General features: G+C 40.5%; 1 protein-coding gene across 1 annotated transcript in view; it reads left to right on the top strand.

The window, feature by feature from the left end:
* The first annotated feature begins 2,925 nt into the window (after positions 1-2,925).
* RGSL1 (regulator of G-protein signaling like 1) overlaps positions 2,926-20,647 on the top strand; it is a 98,794-nt gene continuing 81,072 nt past the window's right edge. The window contains exons 1-7 of the mRNA XM_006872559.1: positions 2,926-2,938; positions 6,793-6,875; positions 12,463-12,537; positions 14,484-14,613; positions 16,819-16,923; positions 18,126-18,287; positions 19,401-20,380. Coding sequence (XP_006872621.1) covers positions 2,926-2,938; positions 6,793-6,875; positions 12,463-12,537; positions 14,484-14,613; positions 16,819-16,923; positions 18,126-18,287; positions 19,401-20,380 — 1,548 coding nt within the window. The remainder of the gene's footprint in view (positions 2,939-6,792; positions 6,876-12,462; positions 12,538-14,483; positions 14,614-16,818; positions 16,924-18,125; positions 18,288-19,400; positions 20,381-20,647) is intronic.

The raw sequence follows: 20,647 nt of genomic DNA, 5'->3' as shown, positions 1-20,647 counted from the left end.
CGGATGACTGGATGATCAGAGCTCAACCAGGAGAAGAAAGAAGGGGGTGGGGGGGAAAGATTGAGCTGATTCAATCTGATGAACTTGACCTATACCTGCGAATGCAGTGACTCAAAAGAGGCAACAAATCCTTACAGCAAGAAACATTCCCACCCCCTCCACACACAGAGTAGACAGAGATGGGCAACTTGGACATTGGATACCCAAATGGGGAGGGAGGGACTACAAAGGCAAGAAGTGACTGGCTTACAAGCGTTCAAGAGGGAACCTAGAGCTAGGGGGCATGGAGGAAGGCAGAATCACCAGTGAGTACTATTCAATCTGTCTAGGTGGAGCTGATAAAATGAAATACAGATGGGTTACTCGCAATAATGTAGTGAATAATGGTTATCAAGACGGATTGTGAGGGTTGGAAATGCAAAGGTAGATGTTTTGTAACAAGGAAGGGATTATTTCTCCAGTCTAGGAGCGGAGGTCTCTGGGGCCACCAACGGAGAAGAGTCAAGAGCGGAACCCTACCCAGAGAAGCCGAGATACCTAAGATGGAGACAGAGACGATGACGTGGAGTGATGAAGCGGCTTGGGACTTTGGATCCAGAGAGGGAGAGGGACTGTGGGCCAAAGACCTGGGGCTGGGGGGGCGGGGGGAGGGAAGGGTAGAGGTAGAGGACGGGTTTCTAGGGTATACCCTTTGGTTGGAAGATGATCCATGGAGGGGAATGGAACACCATGGCAATGAAATGATATACGATGGAATGAATGTAAAACTAAAGTTCTCTCATGTAAACTATCATATAATTCATAATAAAACATTAAAAAAAAAAGAGTGTGTGGCAGAAGATAGAGTTCCTACTGAGTAGTTTTCATCTTGTCTAGATGGGTCTGGTGAAAAGAGATGGGGAGAAGATTCTTATGATTCAATACTGAGTAACTGTTATCATGACTAATTGTGACTGTCACAATTGTAAAGGTAGAAGTTTTGTAACAAAAACTGGGGAGTAGTTAATCTTACAGTCCAGAAACAGAGGGCCCTAGACCCATCAAGGGAGAAGAGCGCAAGCGGAATGCGGGACCGTATCCAGAGAAGCAGAGACACCAGAGATGGAGGCAGAGATGGGAACATGGAGAGAGGGAGCAGCTGAGGACTCCAGATTCATGGAAAGAGAGGGATTGAGAGCTGGTGGCCAGGAAGCAGATTGCAGAATGTCCCCTTTGGTGGTGTAAATTATTATATATGCCTGAGTGTTTAAAAAAAAAAAAAAAGAGCTAAAATGAATAGAGAGAAATACTGTTAACTGATGGTACATTGAGGAGATTATAATCATTGTAATGAAGCAAGGTATATAGTCTGTTGAATATAAAACTGATGATCTGCCCTGTAAACTTTCACTGAATTCACAATAAAAACATTTAAAAATAATAATAATAATAATAACAAATGGTAAAAAAAAAAAAAAAAAACCTCTACCAGATGAAGATAAAGAAGTTTGAGACTGTGAGCAACTGTAAATTGCTACAATTTGATAAACTGGACCTTTGCTTATGAATGCAGTTGCTCAAAATTCCATATGAAATGGAAGGACTCTGCGTATCAAGGATCAAGCTTGTTTCCTCAGTACACTGGGTTGATAGGGATGGGCAACTTAGACATTAGCTATCAAAAGTGGGTGGCTATAAATGCACAAAGGGGCTGCTTACAATCTGTGATGAGTGTGCTTAATTTCAGAATGAGGGAGGTAAGGTAGAATCTCCATTGAAGAGTTTTCCTCTTTTCCAGATGGATTTGGTGAAAGAGGATGGGGATGATGGTGATCCGATTATGATTCAATTATGAGAAATTTTTATCAGGATTGTGATTGTCACAATTGTAGACCATGTGTAACTAAAAGGGGGGTGTAGTTAATCTTTCATTTTGGGAACAGGGAACTCCAGGTCCATCAAGAAAGAAGAGCATGAATGGAGCATGATATTCTACCCAGAAAAACGGTGACTGCAAAGATAGTGGCAGAGGCAATAGCACAGAGAGATGGAGCAGCTGAGGGCTCTAGGCCATGGACTGAGAAAGGCTGTGTGCATATGGGCAGGAGTCTGGTTTGTAAAATGTGCCCTTTGGACATTTAAATGAATAGGTATCTTTTGTTTTGTATGTGTACATAAAATTTTTTTGCTTTGTTAATTTGTGAAAAATAAGATGTAAACGGGAAGCAACAGGGTGGAAGTAGGATAACTGTTGTTACAGGGAAGGGAGTGGAATCACTGAGGTGAAACAAATGTATGATTAGTTTAAGGTAAGGCTGATGACCTTGTCTAACCTTCACTCAATTCACGATGAAAAGTTGAAAGAAAGAAATAAAACCAATGGAAAAAGAAATAACCCACAACCAACCAGAATGAAAGAAACTATTTGGGAAGAAGGAAAGGGAAAAATAAACAAAATTGCATATTAGGTTGAATTTTCCAGATTATTTGATAGACACATCAAATCATTAGGCATTCACTGAACACTTTATAAACTTCCAGAAGGGTTTTAGACCTAAGGTACACATTAGAAATAAACAGATCTTTCCCTCTCCATGCTTGCATCCTCTGCAAGTATACCCTCAAGTTAAAGAGACAGAGCAACTGAAACCTAAAGCTCAGGACCCCGGACAAAATTATACAGAAACTGTCAGTTAGCATATACAAAACATGTAGTATTGACTCCTAAAGGTCCATATAAATGAAGTTTTTGGTAAGTTCAAAGAGATCAGGTGAGACAAAGACTTATCTTCAGATTGAATTCTACATCCGCAATCCATAGGTCACTGCTTGATGGAATCTGGAACCCTTTAGAAGGGGTGTCACTGTGATTCATTGTGTGGGGTTCTGCAGACTGGGGTTCTTCTCTGTTCCCAACCATCACAGTGGTAGGAAAAGCATGGCAACATGAGCAATGCTGGTAAGTCTCTAGAAAGTGCTGTCTTCAAAGCTCTGAGCCCTCCCCACAAATAAGGCAAACAGCTCATCTGCCTGATCTTATAGAACAGAGCCATTCAGGAACATCAGATGTGCCCTTAAGCTATTTGTGTCCTTTGTTTTTCTTCTCTATCTTGTTCTTGCCCTTCTCCTATCTTCTGCTGCCAGATAGTTCTGGGTTGCCCCATTTATATGACAGATAAAACAAGAGAGGCCGGTGGGTACCTATCTCCACTTCTTAGAAAGTCAACATGAAGTTTGGGATGATCCAAAGATTCTCTCTTCCCAAGTGAATATTATTATTATGTAGAATAAGTGCTAAAATGCTTCCCAGATTATTAGAAAATCTACAGACAGAACAAACGAGAATGAAAAAACAAGAATGAAGAAATGGTAGGATGGAAACGTGAAGGAGGTGGAGACCCTTATTTCCAAACCATATTAAATCTGTCTTGTCAATGGTAAGCTCTCTCATAGGCAAGCCCCTTGTCACCAACAGAATCAATTAGAACATTTCTGCCACCCCACTTGCTAGCATTCAATAAATCCATGCTAGGATGTATGATTGAACAACAGCAACAAAAATTAAAGATAGTCTCTTGAAAGAGCAGTCATTCATTGAACAATTCATTCAGCATTTATAGTTTAGACATTGTATAAACACTGATAGTGCTTAGGGGAATAAAGATGAAAAGAGTAAGTCCCTCCTCTCATAGAGTTCAGTCTAGAGAGGAAAACAGACACATCATTGAATAAGAACATTATGACTGACAATTGAAATATTGGAGGATGTAGATGATGGTGGACCTATTCTACCACTGTGGAATGGTTCACTAACATTATATGTAAGCAACTGCATGGAAGGTTCTTTACATTTATTTTGGTATTGCTGTGTTTTCAGTGAAGATTTACATAGTAATTTAGGTTCCCACTCAGCAATTTCTACCCAAATTGTTCAGTGATATTGGTTACATTTTTTTACTATGTGTGAACATTCTCGACTGGTTGTTTCATTTCCATTAATCTAGTTTTCCTGCCCCCTTAACTTCTCATTTTTGTTTTAAAATTAACATTGACTTTTTAGTCTCATATCAGTGATGTTTTAAAGGAGCACAGTACCTATGGTGATAGTAATGTTTTAGTCAATTTATTTACCTGCAAGGTGACCTCAGTGGTTAGTTTCAGTTCAAGGTTTGGAGTATCTCAAGGCAATAGTCTTGGGGAGTCCTTCAGTCTCAACTAGTCTAGTAGGCCTGTTTTGCTTGTTTGTTTTAGAAATTTGAGGTCCTGTTCCACATTTTTCTTCCATTCTATCAAGGTCCATCTATTGTGACCCTGATTAAAACTGTTGGTAGTGGTAAGTGGGCACTATCTAGGTTTTCTGGTCTCGGGGTACATGAGGCCATGGTTCATGTAGCTAATTTTCCTATTGATTGGTCTTTGATTTCTTTCTTTCTTTTTCACTCCAAATGAATATAGACCAATAGTTGCATCTTAGATGACTGTTGTAAGTTGGTTCTTGATGGAAAACTAGTAATTTATGAAACAGACCTGAGTTGAAGAGGATATTTTAGGCAATGAGAATGTGGGAACAAAGATAGAGAGGTTTGAGGTGTGAAGGTTAATCATATGAAGAAAATAGCAATGTCTTGGTTTGACTTATAAACTGAAGGCAGCATGGAAGTGAAGTGGCAGGAGATGAGGCTGGGAGACAACCGAAAAGTTAAATTGGGTGACATCTTGTATATTGTACTAAGCAATTTAAATTTTAGCTTGTAGGGCAATAATGAAACTCTGAAAAGTTGTAACAATAACATCAAAAAATCATAGTGCCAACTGTGTGGCGGATGTTTGGGAGGGAAAATGGATGAGGACAAGGAGATAAGTTAAGAAACTGATGCAATAGGTTAGATAACTGATGATAAAGCCCAAACCAACTCATGGCAATCCCAGAGTAGTATTGTGCTCCCTAAAGTTCTCAATGGCTCACTTTTCAAAAGTAGGTCTTACTTCTGAGATATGCCTCTGGGTGAACTTGAACCTCAAAAATTTTGGTTAGTAGCCAAGCGTATCAACTGTTTGTACCCCAGTGACTCTAACAGAGTCTGGAGACCTGAAATGAGAGTAATTTTGTGGATGAAGAGGAGAGGGTAGATTCCAGAGCTATGTAGATGCAGAAACAACATAACATTGTTCTCCATGGCATGTGGGGAGAGAGAGAGGCAGAAGGAGAGACAGAAATCTAAGACAATTCTCAGATTATGATTTTAACAATTGAGTGGTGGTGTTTGTTTGATCTGAGATTACAAATATATGAAAAAGAGCAAGTTGTGAGACAAAGGAGAGCACTAGTATGGGACATGTCGAGGTTAAAGTGTTTAAGGGATGTCCCTGTAGAGGTATCCTATAAATGGGATATTTAGAACTAGAGCTATGAACAGAAATCTACATTAAAAATACAGATTTTAGAATCATCCATGTGCCATAGGTTAAATAATAAGCAAGGGAGTGCTGTGAAAAGTAGAGAAGAGGACTGAGGAAGGAGGCAGGAAAGGCACACATGGAAATTTACAACACTAGACAGCAAGAAAAAAGATATCTAACCGAGAACAACAACTGACACAGTCTGTCACTCACAATAGTGTTTGATTGGGTCTCTAGTTCTATTTCTATTAATCACTCCAGTGTCAACAGGGAAAGTGATGGAATGGATTGAGTAGCTATTTTTATGTTATTGCAAGTGTCCTCCAGTGATTGTGAATGGCACTTTTCTTGACAGATACTTAACTAAACTGAAAGATAGTGCTAATATATATTATTTAGGTTTCTCATCTTATAGTTTTTCATGATACACTTGGAGACAATATAGAAATGCTGGTCATTAATAGAACAATTAGCTTGTTATTCACTACTGAGATTATGATCTCAAGAGTATAGGCGGTATCAGAGATGGGTGAACTTCAACGACATCCCTTAAACACTTAGAGAGAAGGGCCACCTAGTGGCCCCACACCGGGGTCTCAATGCTTGACTTTACAATATTTAACAATTATTTCTTCAGATAAACTTAAATAGCAGGATGATCAAGCCTCGGAGAAATAGTGAATAAGTTGATTGATCAAATCAATATTCAGAAAGGCTTAGGCTAAAATGTTGGGTCCAAATCAGCAAATTTAAGTTAAACTCGAATAAAGTAAGTTCCTGCCTTTGGTTTCTGAAAAATGGCAGTATAATTAAAGGACAGTGGAGTTAACAATGTAATGTTACAGCCTCCATTTCAAGGCACAATGATATAACGTGCTACATATACAATAGTTGTACTATGTTCTACGCTGAAATACATTTGGAGTGCTTTAGATGTGAGTGCCACTCCAACCAACAAGAGAAGACCAGGAACGAATGTAAATAAGGCCATGTGAGCAATGGTCAAAGAATTGCTTAGTGACTAGCAGAGAGGAGTTGGAGGTAAGCAGAAGGAGGTTATGATGTTTCCATAAACATAGGAAACTGTGTCCCTTTCAAGAGAAGTTAGATGTTTCAGAGACAAGACTGCTCCAAATGAGATGAAAATAAAGGAAGGCAACTCATAGTAGGAAAAACCTTTCTGGTTCATCTTTTCATAAATGGATTGGGCAACCTTGTGAGGGGGTGAGTTGCCCATGGCTGGAAGTTTCTAAGCAGCATGACATTATAGAGAAGAGTCGTGGAGAGGGAAAGAGATTGAGCTAGATAACCCTTCTTCTGAGAACAGCTTTGTGAAATTATCTATTCAGTCTCTTCAGTTGTTTCATCCTAAATACAATGCTGGTTTATGAGATCTTTCTTCTCCCCATATAGAGATAATCAGTTCTACAAATCTTATTGTTCTGCTAGAGGATGAAATCTTTGCAGATTTTTTCAACACATTTCTTTCTCTCCCGGTAAGTATTCTCAGACTTGAACCCAAATGTGTCATCAATAGATGAATATCAAATCTCACTGGATTAAGCACCATTTTTATTAATTAAATTTATTACCAAATCAAAACCATTTCAATTTAAACAAAGAAATATGAGCCAGAATCTCCTTAAAAATATTCACAAACTTCTCATTATTGGCATAATCAGATTCCAAATCTCTTGCCTTCTTAGTTGCCTTCATCTGTCCAAACTTATTTCCCATCACACTCTACTGGTACCCAGTGCTCTAGTGATGGTTTTACTCTCCCCAAGTACACCTAGCATTGTTTGCTCTGCCCTGAATGCTTTCATTATAGTTCACTCTACCAAAGTCTTACTCTTCTTCCTAAATCCTATTCTCCTTAAGGAATTCCTAGGTCTTCCCAATCACAATAGAATTCTCCCTGCCCCTCATTCCTGAGGGCACTTTGCATCTCTAGTGTGTGTGTGTCTGTGATGTCTTCAGCATTTGAGTGTGATATTGTGAATTCTTGCAAGACAAGAGTTTGCTAGGCTCCCCTCCCAAGATGTCCGACACAATAGCAATTGGTGACTAGCAGATAAACTGTCTGTGTTCCTCAATTTATGCATCTAAAACAAACTTTAGACATCAAAATATTAATCAAAGATTCTACAGAAGAATCCTAAACAGAATGGAGAAAATGCAGAACAGAATTTCAAATTCTCATGGAAATTAGATTTTCTGGAATCACAGAGGCTGGATCAACCTCTGAAACTATGGCCCTGAGACAATCTTTAAATCGTAAACCAGAAACATCCCCTGAAGTCTTCTTTAAGCCTAACTGTAATTCAGCTTATGTAGTAAAGAATGTCTGCCTGGGACGTCATGTGCTTTTAAGAACTATCCCCATGAGATCAAATTGACAACAGCACCTTGAAAGATTAGGTAGGAAACTCAGGAGGGCAGTGTGTTTATACTAATGAGAAACAACTTAGGAAAGGAGGATAAGCATGGCTGCACAACTCAAGGAATGTAATCAATGTCACTGAATTGTGTATGTATAAATTGTTGCGTTGGGGTATGTTATGATGCATATGTTCTTAACAGCAACAAAAATACATCTTAAGCATCTCTATTTGTCTCATTTTCTTCAGCCTTTTCCCTTCGACCTTCATCATTTCTCACCTAAATTTTGGAAATTATCCCTTCCTCTACCATGCCTCAAACTTACCAACCACTTCTAAGAAACCCTATACAGGGTTGCTATGAGTCAGACTGACTTACCGGCACTTAACAACAATAACAAAACACTAAACTAAAGGTTGGAAGTTCAAATTCACCTAATGGCATCATGGGAGAAAGGCCTAGTGATCTGTTTCTCAAAAGACTACAGCCGAGGAGACCCTATAGAACAGTTCTTCTCTGTAATGCACAGATCTCCATGAGATGGAATCAATTCCATAGCAATTGGTTTGGTCTTTGAGAGAGAGAGTTGTTGTTAGTCACTGTCAAGTTGGTTTAGACTCATAGTGACCCTATGCACAAGAAGAACAAAATACTGCTTATTCCTGTGCCTTTCTCACAATTGTTGCTATGTTTGAGCCCACTATTGCTGCCACTGTGTCAAGCCATCTCATTAGGGGTCTTTTTCTTTTTCACTGATCCTCTGCTTTACCAAGCATGATGTCCTTCTCCAGGGACTGGCCTTTCCTGATAACATGTTCAAATACCAGAGACTAAGTCTCACCATTCTAAGGACTATTCTAGCTATACTTTTTCTAAGACAGATTTGTTTGTTCGTCTGGCAGTTCATAATGCTTTCAATATTCTTCACCAAAACCGTAATTCAGATGCACTGATTTCTCTATGGCCTTGTCTATTCATTGTCCAAGTTTCACATGCCTCATATGAGGTGATTGAAAACAAGGGTCAGGCACACCTTAGTCCTCAGCGTAACAGCTTTGCTCCTGAACACTGTAAAGAGATCTTGAGCAGCAGATTTGCCTAATGTAATACATCCTCTGATTTCTGAACAACTGCTTCAATGAGTGTTGTGGATCCAAGCAAAATGAAGACTTTGACAACTTCCATCTTTCTCGATCGGTCATTGTGTTATTTATCGGTCCAGTTGTAAGGATTTTTGTTTTCTTTACATTGCAGTGCAACCCATGCTAAAAGCTGTAGTCTTTTATCAGAAAGTATTTAAGTCCTTTTCACTTCCTACAAGCCAGGTAGTATCATCTGCATATTCAGCTTGTTAGTGAGCCTTCCTTCAATCCTGATGCCATGTTCTTCTTCATATAATCCAGCTTCTCAGATTATTTGTTTAGCACACAGATTGAATAAGTATGATGAAAGGATACAACCATGGCATACAGCTTTCCTGATTTTAAACCATTCAGTATCCCCTTGTTTTGTTCCAACAACTGCCTCTTGGTCTATGTACAGGTTCCTCAAGAGCACAATGTTCTGGAATACCCATTTTTCACAATGTTAACCATAGCTTGTAATGATTCTCACAGTCAAATGCCTTTGTGTAGTCAATAAAGCACAGGTATTCTCTACTTTCAGTTAAGATCCATCTGACATCAGCAATTATATCCCTTGTTCTATCCTCGTCTTAATCCAGCTAGAATTTCTGACAGCTTCCTACTGATGTACTGCCACAACCACGTTTGAATCATCTTCAGCAAAATTTTACTTGCCTGTGATATTAATAATGTTGTTCAATGATGTACTCATTCCGTTGGATCACTATTCTTTGGAATGGGCACAAATATGGATCTCTTCTTGGTCAGGTAGCTGCTTCCAAAATCTTCATATATAGACAACTAAGCACTCCCAGTGCTGCTTCGGTTTGTTGAAACAGTGTAATTTTTATTCTGTCAATTCCTGACCCTTGTTTTTCATCAGTGCCTTCAATGCAGCTTGGGCTTCTTCCTTCAGTATGACCGGTTTTGATCATATGGTAACTCCTGAAATGGTTGCAACAGTGACTGTGCCTTCCTTCTACCTTTCTTTGAGGTTTCCTCCATCATTCAATATTTTGCCCATAAAGTTCAATATTGAAACCTGAGGCTTGAATTTTCTCTTCAGTTCTCTCAGCTTGAGAAATGCTGAACATGGTCTTTCCTTTTGGTTTTCTAACTCCAGGTCTTTGCACATTTCATTATAATATCTGACTTGATCTTCTTGAGCTGCCCTTTGAAATTTTCTGTTCAGCTCTGTTACTTCATTCCCTTCAGTCACCTAAGCTTCTCTATGCTCAAAAGGAAGACTTAGAGTTTCTGACATCCATTTCAGTCTTTTCTTTCTTTCCTGTCTTTTTATGACAGTTGCCTTTCTTTCTGTTTGATGCTTTTGATGTCACTCCACAACTCTTCAGGTCTTCAGTCATTTGTGTCTAATGCAGCAAATCTGTTATTGAGATGGTCTCTAAATTCAGGCTGGATATATTCAAGGTCATATTTTGGCTCTCATGGACTTGTTTTAATTTTCTTCAGCTTCAGCCTGAACTTGCATATGACAATTGATGGTTTGCTCTACAGTTGGACCTTGGTTTTGTTTTGGCTGATGATATTGAACTTCTCCATAGATGTAGTCACTTTGATTCCTGTGTATTCCATTAAATTGGTTATGACTCATAGTGACCTTGCAAAGGTTTTCCGAGGTTGTGGGAGCAGAAAGACTTATCTTTCCACCACAGTGCAATTGGTGGGCTCGAACCACTGACCTTGTAGCTCACAGTCATTGCTTATCCTCTAGAGTCACCTACCATTATGCTGTGTAAGAGACATTATTCCCTTTTTACAATTGAATTTTAGACACTAGTTCCTTGCTTGAGATCACATATTAAATCCAGGCAGTCCTGGAGCTAAGCAGATCTCCTTGATTCAGATCAGTCTCCACATTAAGTACCATATGACTTGGTGCTCTTTCTGCCTTGTTCTCCACTCTCATAGATTAAAATTAATTGCACATATCATTCCTCATCATCTCGAGACTTGACAGCCCTATCACAGCCCCCTGAATGATAGCTTACTCCTTACTGACCACGTGGTACATAATGTGTCAAACACCGAGGTAGAGCATGAACTGGGAGGGACCACTCAGGACTGAGTCTCATTTACTGGATTCAATTTGTAAAATGCAGGCAGCACACTCACCTTCTTTCCACACTTTAGAGCCAGAAGAAAGGAAAGAGCAGTGGGCCACAGATGGGCAACAGTCTGCCCATCTAGGGGAGATAGACTGACAGGCATAATATTCTAAAAACTCTGTAAAGAGATGTTCTTCAAACCTTCTAATTTATCACCAATACTTCTGGAACATTTTGAGATATTTTCATGCCCAGCTTGAAGCTGCTGTTTGCTTTGTTGTTGTTAAGTGCCTTCGAGTTGGTTCCAACTCATAGTGACCTTGTATAGGACTTCCAAGGAGTGTCTAGTGGGTTTGAACCACTGACCTTGTGGTTACCAATTCAGCATTTATCCTACAGCTCCAAACCAGGACTATACCTACAAACGTATAATCTCTTTCATTAGTCTCAAAGCTGGTTGCCTATGCAGTATCACTTCTCCATGACAAAAGAGGACCATTGCCAGGGATTACCCATCAATTTGGACACTTTAATGCCTCCATAAAGTCCTAGTGTGGCACTGTTGGATAAGCACTGGACTGCTAGCCGAAGGTCAGAGATTCAAACCCACCAGCTACTCCTTGGAACGCCTATCAGGGTTGCTATGAGATGGGACCAACTCAATGTCACTTAACAACAACAGCAATGCCCCCATAGAAGTCATGGTGTGACACTGTAGGAGAAGCACTGGACAGCTCACTGCAAGGTCAGCGGTTCCAACCTATCAGCTGCTATTCAGAAACTCTATATTGGGTCACTATGAGTCAGAACCAATTTGTTGGCTCTTAACAACAATAACAACAACAACAACAATGCCCCCATAAGGAGTTCTGGTGGTGCTACAGATTAGGCATTGAACTGTTAACTGCAAGGTCAGCCATTCAAACTAACCGATCACTCTTCAGGAGAAAGATGATATTGTCTGCTCTCCTAAAGATTTGCAGTCACAGAAGTCCCAAATATAGTCATGATGAATTGCATCTGATTCGATGACACTGGGTTTGGTTTAGACTATTTTAGTGCCCCCATATGTGTGTGACTTAAACCCAGAGTTTTCATACCCCTAATCCTCTCTACTTTCTCTAGTTCAAGAGTTTATCCAAATCTAAATCTGTTGCTCATTATGAAAAGCTCTTATATCTTTGCTTTTACTCTCTAAGTCCATGGGGAAAATAAATAAATAAATAAAACAGTACATAAAGCAAATGTATTTTAATATCATGGGCTTTGGCCTTTGCACACAGGCAAGATCACTCCCAGGTTGGGGAACACAAAAAAAAAAGTGAATTTTGAAATTCAGTTTACTTAGGTGTTTCTGTGCAAAGCAAGTTGATTCCATCAAACAATTTAAGAATTCAGGTCCCTCAAGATAGGGAAGTAGATATCTCTTACCCTGTGGGTACAGACAGACCCTGTCATTCCATGAAGAAAGCCATGCCCTCTTGGCTGTTCCTAGCTTTCTTTTGCAGGTCTTTGGTCAGATGCCATTTTACACTGTTGAAAATTCACAATGGAGTTTGTGGCCAGAAATACCATATGACTTGGTGAGTAAGTGTCTTTTTTTGTTGTTGTTGAGAATGTACACAGCAGAACATACACCAATTGGACAGTTTCTACTTGCACAATTCAATGACACAGGTGACATTCTTCAAGGTGTCACTTCAATCACTCTCAGCTTCCTTTTCTGAGTTGTTCCTCTCTAGTTACACAAACTCGCTGTTCCCCAAGATTCCTAGCAAAACTCAGTTAGCGAATTGCTATCGTCAGTTTGCTCCCAAATAGACAGTTCTTCAAAGAGTACAATACTCATGGAAACGTTCTTTCAAACATTCATTCTTAATGAAAGTATAAAAGTAGCCACCAAACAGTAAAAGACTTATGACAGCTAAGGTATTTAATCTATACTTTAAACTAGTTTCCAATTTTTTTTCACTGCCATTGCTGCTCCATCAGAAAAAAATCTTAAGCATTTTCCTTCAATAAGTATGTATATGTTTATTCACATGTTGTTCTTTACCAATACATTATATATTTTAAAAAATTATGTTGGAGTCAGATCAGCCAGATTTACCCTTGATGAGAACCATGGAGGGGTTGGGAGGCAGATGAGGAAGCTTAAAGTTCAAATGTTGATTGAGAGAAGAAGAGGGTGCTTAGAGTGTGATTCTAGAAGAAAGCAGGTAAGTAGAACAATGGGCATTTGTCCTTTTTATGTTTTTGCCTCTTGAGCAAGCGATTGCTGGTGAATTCTTTCTTTTATATTCTAGTCTCTTGTTACCAAAAGGGATACATTTCTCAGATTCTCTGTAATTGTTAGGTAGTAGATGTTTGAAGCATTATGTTCAGAAGAATTTTGAGGCTACATCTAAGTTCAGCAAGAAAATGTTTCGTAATTGATTGGCGGCAATGCCTGTCGTAAGTGTGGACTAGGAAATGGCAGCCCATCAGCCATATAGACTTATCATTTGCCTAATATGGTATGTGGTTGTTATGTGCCATCAAGTCAGTTCCCAGGCATAGTGACCTTGTATAGGGTTTCCAAGGAGCAGCTAGTGAGTTTGAACCTCTCCTTACAAGGTATATAGATCAAGGAAATATACTGCATTTACTAATGGTCAGTTAACCTTTTTCCTCTAGAGTTTCTTCTGTTCCTAGTCTCTTTCTCTCTTTGTACTTGTTTCTTTTTCCTTGTCTATTGCCTTTCTCTTCTCTGTTTCCCTCTTTCTGTTTCTCTTTTCAATTGTGTAGACCTTACACTTATCAATGGTTTTCATATGTACTCTTAGTGGCACATGGAGTCCTGGTATGGCGCTGTGGGCTAATGCGCTGGACTGCAAGGTCACTTTGAACCACAAGGTCGGCAGTTCAAACTCACCAGCTGCTCCTCAGAAACCCTATACAGGGTCACTATGGATCGGAATTGACTCAAAGGCACTTAACAACAACATTAGCGGCACATAGGACCAGAGATTGCTTTAGGCTCTCCTCACAGCAAACTTTATTCTTCTTCCAGATGTACATTGCCAACAAAGACACCCCACTCTGATTATTATCTTTGGTTTCCTTAAAATTGCCCTGAAACTTAAAATTTTTATAGTTTTCTCCTCTCTCTGGTGGCTCAAGCCCTCAGGAATCCATCCCACACTTTAATTGGTGCTATATGTGAGCATTTATGTATTTTTATATACATTGTGCAATCTATAGAGGTTGGAAGCTATGCTCAATTATGTGTGTTTACTGAGAAGCTAGTTAAACACAACTTTGACGTGAAAACACAAACACAAATCTCTCTTACTTTTCTATCAAAAAAAGTCTTGGGTCATTTTACAGAATAGAAAGAATTCTTATTCTTCACTCTTCTGTTTGATTTTTAATCGCCACTCCCTCTCCTCCAGGCCACGCTGTAAGAGGTTATTAGTTGCTCTTTTCTAAGTTGCATTTCTTAGTAGTTCTATTTCTCATTTCCACTCCTATTCTGTTTGGACTCTAGATTGCTAAATACAAAGGATTATTGACCTGGTTGGAAAAATACAGGTTGCCTTTCTTCTGTAAAACCAACTTATGTTTCCAGTACATTCTCTGTCAGGAGCTCACCAGCTTCATTAAATCCCCAGAAGGAGGTAAGCATGGGTGTGTGTCTGGGGTTAAGCATGGGGGTGTGGGGAAGGGAGGGTGGTAGTGCAGGAAGCAGTTGTAAAACAATCCCTGTGCTAAGGAGCAAGTACTGACTGCTTTTGTAGTCTTGGACACGCTGGTAGCCCAGTCTCTGTAATGGCAATGGGTGAAACAGGAGGTTGAAAACTAGGTCTTTATTGTTTCCAGTGAATTGACTCCAACTCATAGCGACCCCATATGTGCAGTGTAGAACTGCTCCAGAGATTTCCAAGACTGGCCTTTTAGAAACAGATTACCAGGCCTTTTGGAAGACAGCTCTTGATGGGTTGGAACCTCCAACCTTTTGTGTAGTAGTCAAATCTTAACTGTCTGTGCCAACCAAGGACTCAAAAAAATTGGGTACCTACAGCAGCAATATGTGGAGTTTGTAGGTGGCACAAATGGTTAACATGGTCAGTTGCAAACCAAAATGGTAAAGGTTTGAGTCTACTCAGAAGGAACTCAGGAGAAAGGGCTCTTAATCTACTTCCAAAACAACAGCCATTGAAAATCCTATGGAGCAGAGTTCTATTCTGACATACTAGGAGTCACCATGAGCTAGAGTCAACTTGATGCCAACTGGCTGTTAGAGCAATAAGCAGGAATCAAAATGGGCAGGGCTGTTTGTCTCACTACAGCCAGAAATATTGGTAGTCACGGAACATGGTAAGGTTGCCTAAAATATATCTAAAAGTGGATAAGTCACATTACCTTCACTGCCACCATCCAAAACTGAGCTACCATCATTTTTCATCCAAGGACTGAAACTGTCTCTGAATTTGTTTTTCTTTTTCTACTCCTGTTCTCTACACAAAGCAGTCAGAATGAGCCTTCTAAAACAAAAGTTAGATCATGCCAATCCTGTGATCAAATGAACTCCCATCTCAGAGCAAAACCAGTGACTGCTGTGTCAGAATGAAACCCAGTGCCCCTACTGTCATCTTCCAGGGCCTGGAGCCTTGGCCTCATTTCCTCTGACCTCATCGCCTCCTACTCTACCCTTCTCTCACTCCATCTAGCCACACGGTGGCTTCCTTGCTTCTGTGCTATTCCTCAAACATGCAGGACACATTCCCACTTCAGGACTTTGCACTGACTGCCCCCTTTGCTTGGAATACTCTTCCTCTACATATCTACATAGATACCTCCCTCATCCCTGAAATCCTTGTACAAATCTCAACTTCTCAATAAAGTCTACCTTAATGACCTCATTTAGTACTGTAGCTTGCCACTCACCCAAGCCCTGCCCCCAGTTCTCCCAATCCTCTTTACTTGCTTTACTTTTCTTTCTATCTATACTAATTATAATCTTAAAACTGACTAGATTATGTATATGTTTATTTTGTTTGTCTGACTCTTTCACTAAAGTTTAAGCTCCTCAAGGGCAAGGATTTTCGTCCTGATTGCACCTAGAAAATACCTGGCACTTTGCTGTTGACTGATGTCTAGTCATTTCTGACTCAAACCCTGTATAGGGTTTCCAAGGAGTGGCTGGTGAGTTTGAACTGCCAGCCTGAGGTCCAAACCAACCTTGTGGTCCAGTGCATTATACCACAGCACCAGCACCACACCAGAACTCCAACGAAAAGTTTTGGAAAATGACCAGTTGTATAGGCCAGGAATTGAATCCGGCCCTCCTACGTGGCAGGTGACAATTCTACCACTGACCTGCGCATGCTCCCTAAATTCCTGGCACTCAACAGGCATACAATAAATATTTGTGAATGAACAAGTGAATAGAATTTCCATATAGGGAAGGAAACTAAGTATGTTGTACCTCATGTAAAGTTAAGATTGGAGAACATTCATTAAGTAACAAAAAAAATTAACAAATTACCCCTATGTTCAATGCTGTCCTTCCTTCCATATGTATATTGAAAACATTAGGGTAAATGCATACAAAGACTGAAAGTGCTGTCTGTGACTGTAAAAAGGAGAGGTCCCTGACTGTGAGGACTTTCAGAGCTGAGGATTGTATGCACACTGTGGGCTCTTCACATGTCACTCGATGTCACCGTGGAGGTTCTGATGCCTAGTCAGGACCCTACTCCTCTAATTGGACACCATTTTTTCTACTCACATTGAGTGACTGAGGGTTGCCTGTGTGCAAGGAGAGAGGGACCAGCAGAAGAGCTCATTCTCTTTCTCTCACTGTGGACTTCTCTTGGCAGCTAAGATGATGAGATGGAGAAAGGCAGACCAGTGGCTACTCCAGAAATGCATTGGCAGCGTCAGAGGGATGAGGCGCTTCTGTACCTACCTCAAGGGCAGTGCAGGTGGGTTTTCAGAGATGTCCCTGGGGCCTTCACACATCCTTAACAATTTCCAGCATACCCCAGAGGCCCACTTGGAAGTTTTATGTATCTTTAGTGACTATGAAGACCTTGGATGATATTAACAGTTTGGGTTCTCAGCTGCTAACCTGGAAGTTGGAGGTTTAAGTCCCCCCAGAAACACCACAGAAAAAAAAGTCTTGGTGATCTAATTCTAAAAAATCAGCCACTAAAAACTCTTTGGAGCCCAGTTCTCTGATACATGTGTGGTCACCCTGAGTCAGAGTCAATTTGCTGGCAACTGACTTTTATAGTGACTAAAAAAATGCTTAATAAAACAGGTTGGATAAAAATCTTTGAAAACTGTAGATTAGGGCAAAAGCAGTGAGCCTTTTCATGCATTCATTGAACTCTTATCTATTGAAAAACACTAATCAGCAGGCACTGAGCTGGTAGCTGGGGATACAGAGTTGAACAAGAGATGCAAGTCTCTGCTTCATAAAGCTGTCACTCTCATGGGACAAGTAAATCAATCTGCTACTGTTGTGAAAGTTTTGGGAGGCTCAAGAGGCCACAACTGCTGCCTTTGATGTTAGATGAGTGGATAGAATATGGTTGCTAGGAGCCTGACATGGGCTGAGACTCCAGTTTACCTTCTATAGCTTCATCCAGGGACAAGCCCTTGGTTATGGATGGATCTTCATGATCTTCAGGGAACAGGAAGAGAAGAACTAGACAGACTATATGTGTAATTGTTTACTCAGAGGTGGCCTTGCAAAGCTGATAAATAAGGAATGTAGTCTTTGGCACCTACAGGCTCCAATGCCTTTCTGTAAGCTGTTCTGGGCTCATGATCTGGGAAATGTTTTCTTTCCCATAATCTTCATTTGGGGGACAAAATTAAATGTCTCATGATTCATTCACAATGTCTTGAAGGTTGTTCCTAAAGTGACAGCTCTTCTAACAACAAGTTACAGAGAATCCCTATTCATTGGGTCCTTGTGCCCTGCTTTCCTGCACATCTCCCTCCTCCCATCCTGCATTAGGGCTTTTGTGGTGATGATGTTTTAACCCAAAGTGACTAATGGTGATGTCTGAGTCAGTAGAGCAGGCTGCTGGGTACAGTATCAATTGTTCCACACAGATTCAACTACCAAAGGAGCAAGAGTGTGGTGCCACTCTGATCTTACCTGTCTGATTTATAGGTGATGAGTTGGTGGATTTCTGGGTCCTTGCTGAGAAGATCCTGAGCATAGATGAGACAAACCAGGAACTGAGAGACCATTACCTGTCCCTGCTCCTCATGCTGAAGGCCACCCATCTGCAGGAAGGCTCCAAGGTGGTGACTCTCTGCAACATGAACATCAGTAAGAATTCTAATGCTTTTCTGAAGTAAAACCCTTGAGGGATGTAGCAAGACAATCAATTCAGCATCTCATAATCTCAATCACTTGTTCTCAGTCCCACCTACTATCTTCTCCATCTTCTATGTATCAGGGAAGGCAATGGGAACTCTTAGTCAGGGAAAGTTTTCAAGAGAACAGCTACACTTAGCCCAGCACTTGTGTCTTCCTGAGATATCAACAGTAAGTGCAGGCTACCTGGAAGGAGTGAAGAGGAATTGGGAGAGGGTAACTGAATGGCTACTTGCATCTTCCTAACTTGCATGGCTCTGTCATGTTTTTAAATAAAAATTTTCTAGAACAAGTTACAGACCATGAACCAAAGGAAGTTCGGGCAGTCTATTCCTACATTTTTATAGTATTCCTCCCTACCTACCCTGGTCACGTATCTCTTAAAAAGAAAAAAATTTTTTAAAAAGTCTATGCAACGGAGACTGTATATGGCTTTCAAAGTCTAAAATATTTACTATTTGATGTTTTACATAATAAAATATTGATAATCCCTGATCTAGAACATCAAATGTATCCAAATTTAAATTTACTAAGTGAGGAGAAGCTTTTATTTTTAACTCAAATAAAACATGTTCGAGAAGACTTGCTATTTGGGATTTGTCACACGTTTCTCTATTCGTGTAGGTAATTGAGGATTGGTGATATTAAAATCAGGACTAGTAAGGGCTTCTTCAACTTGTTCAGTCCAAACCCCTCCTCCAATCAGATCTGACCCTGAGGAATCCCATTCAGAGGTACATATCTCTTGTTCTTATACATTTTTTTGTGTGGATTTTGCTTTTCTTTACAATGGCATCAGTAGTCTAAAAAAAGAACTTCAGGAATTATATTAAATGGCTTTTTGCATTAGAAAGAAAGAAGGTAAACAGAGAAAAGGACCACTGTGCACACTGAGAGAACCCTAGAAGTGTGTCTATTACTTATTTGGCCTGTCTACCCTCTAGAGATCCATAAAGAACTAATGAAAATCTATATTGCAAAACATTTGGGGAAATTCAAAATCTCTCCAATAGCATCACCATCATCATATTCTTTCCACCTGCCTTCTCTCTGTGTTCTTTTCAGAGGCACTCCTGAACCTCTCCATCTGGCATCCAAACCAGTCAACCACCAGGAGAGAGATACTGAGCCACATGCAGAAAATGGCTCTATTCAAACTCCAGAGCTACTGGCTCCCCAACTTTTACACCCATGCTAAAATGAACATGGCCAAGGAGGAGGAGTGCCAGGGTCTGATGCAAGAATATGAGACACGCCTTTGCAGTGTTTGCTACACACATGTAGGAGGGCTCCCTCTGAGCATGAGCATCAAGAACTGCCAGCGTCCCCAGAAGCGGTACTCAAGCAGGAAGAGCAAGAGGAAGATGTGGCAGTTGATAGACCATAGCACCAGTTCTCTGGAAATGGAGCTACCATCCACTCCCCCTGAGCCAGGAGCCACAAGCAGGCCCACACAGGAGATGCATCCTCAGAAGAAGGCAGTTGTAGAAATGCCTGCTCTCCATGTGGCCCATTCAGAGGAGAAAATTATTGGTTCCTTGGAAGAAAATAATTATACCAAGAGTTCCTCCACAAAGAAGAAAGCCAACAGCCACTTCTACATGGAGGGCCTTTTTGAGACAGAGGTCTCCACCCGCCTGAGGACCACCACTCCCATCATCCATCACTCCTCCCAGATAACACTGAAGAAGGTAATCAAGAAAAATCTCTCCTTGGCGTACACCCACTGGGCCCTAAGTGCTGATGCCTATGCAGGGAGTCCCTTCCGGGAATACCTGAAGAAACAGAATTTGAAAGTGGAGACTCAACTCCTTGACCTCTGGCAGGACCTGAACCATTTCCTTGGTGTCATCATGAGTAGCAGGAAGAATGGGAATGCTGCCTTTCGGTACATGTTGGGCCACAGGATCTGTGAAATCTACCTGAATGAGGAAATTGGATCATGTGTACCACTCAAATCTCAAACCATTCAGGGCCTGAAGATTCTGTTGCCACTGGGGGATGTGAACCCCTGGATTCCCAGAGCCCAGAAAGAGATCTGCAAGGTAGGCCAGGCTTCACAGCCATGGGTTAGTATCTGGCACATTAGGTAAAGACTGGCCAAAAATCTTGTCTGACCACCTACACTAGGTAAGACAGCTAGAGAGTTACACAATAACTTTCTATAATTTGAAGAGTTGATTGATCTTTTAGGAACAAGCCATCATATTCCCAGGAACCAGTCAAAACTCAACAGTAAGATGAGTTGAGGAAGTAGCAAATTTCCATTTTCTATTCTTTTTTCACTTCTTACAAGGACTGTCCCAGAACTA

The sequence above is a fragment of the Chrysochloris asiatica genome, unplaced genomic scaffold, assembly GCF_000296735.1.
Source record: "Chrysochloris asiatica unplaced genomic scaffold, ChrAsi1.0 scaffold00203, whole genome shotgun sequence".
Taxonomy (NCBI): Eukaryota; Metazoa; Chordata; class Mammalia; order Afrosoricida; family Chrysochloridae; genus Chrysochloris; species Chrysochloris asiatica.
Note: the sequence above shows the minus strand (reverse complement) of the source record. Positions and strands in the feature narration are given on the sequence as shown.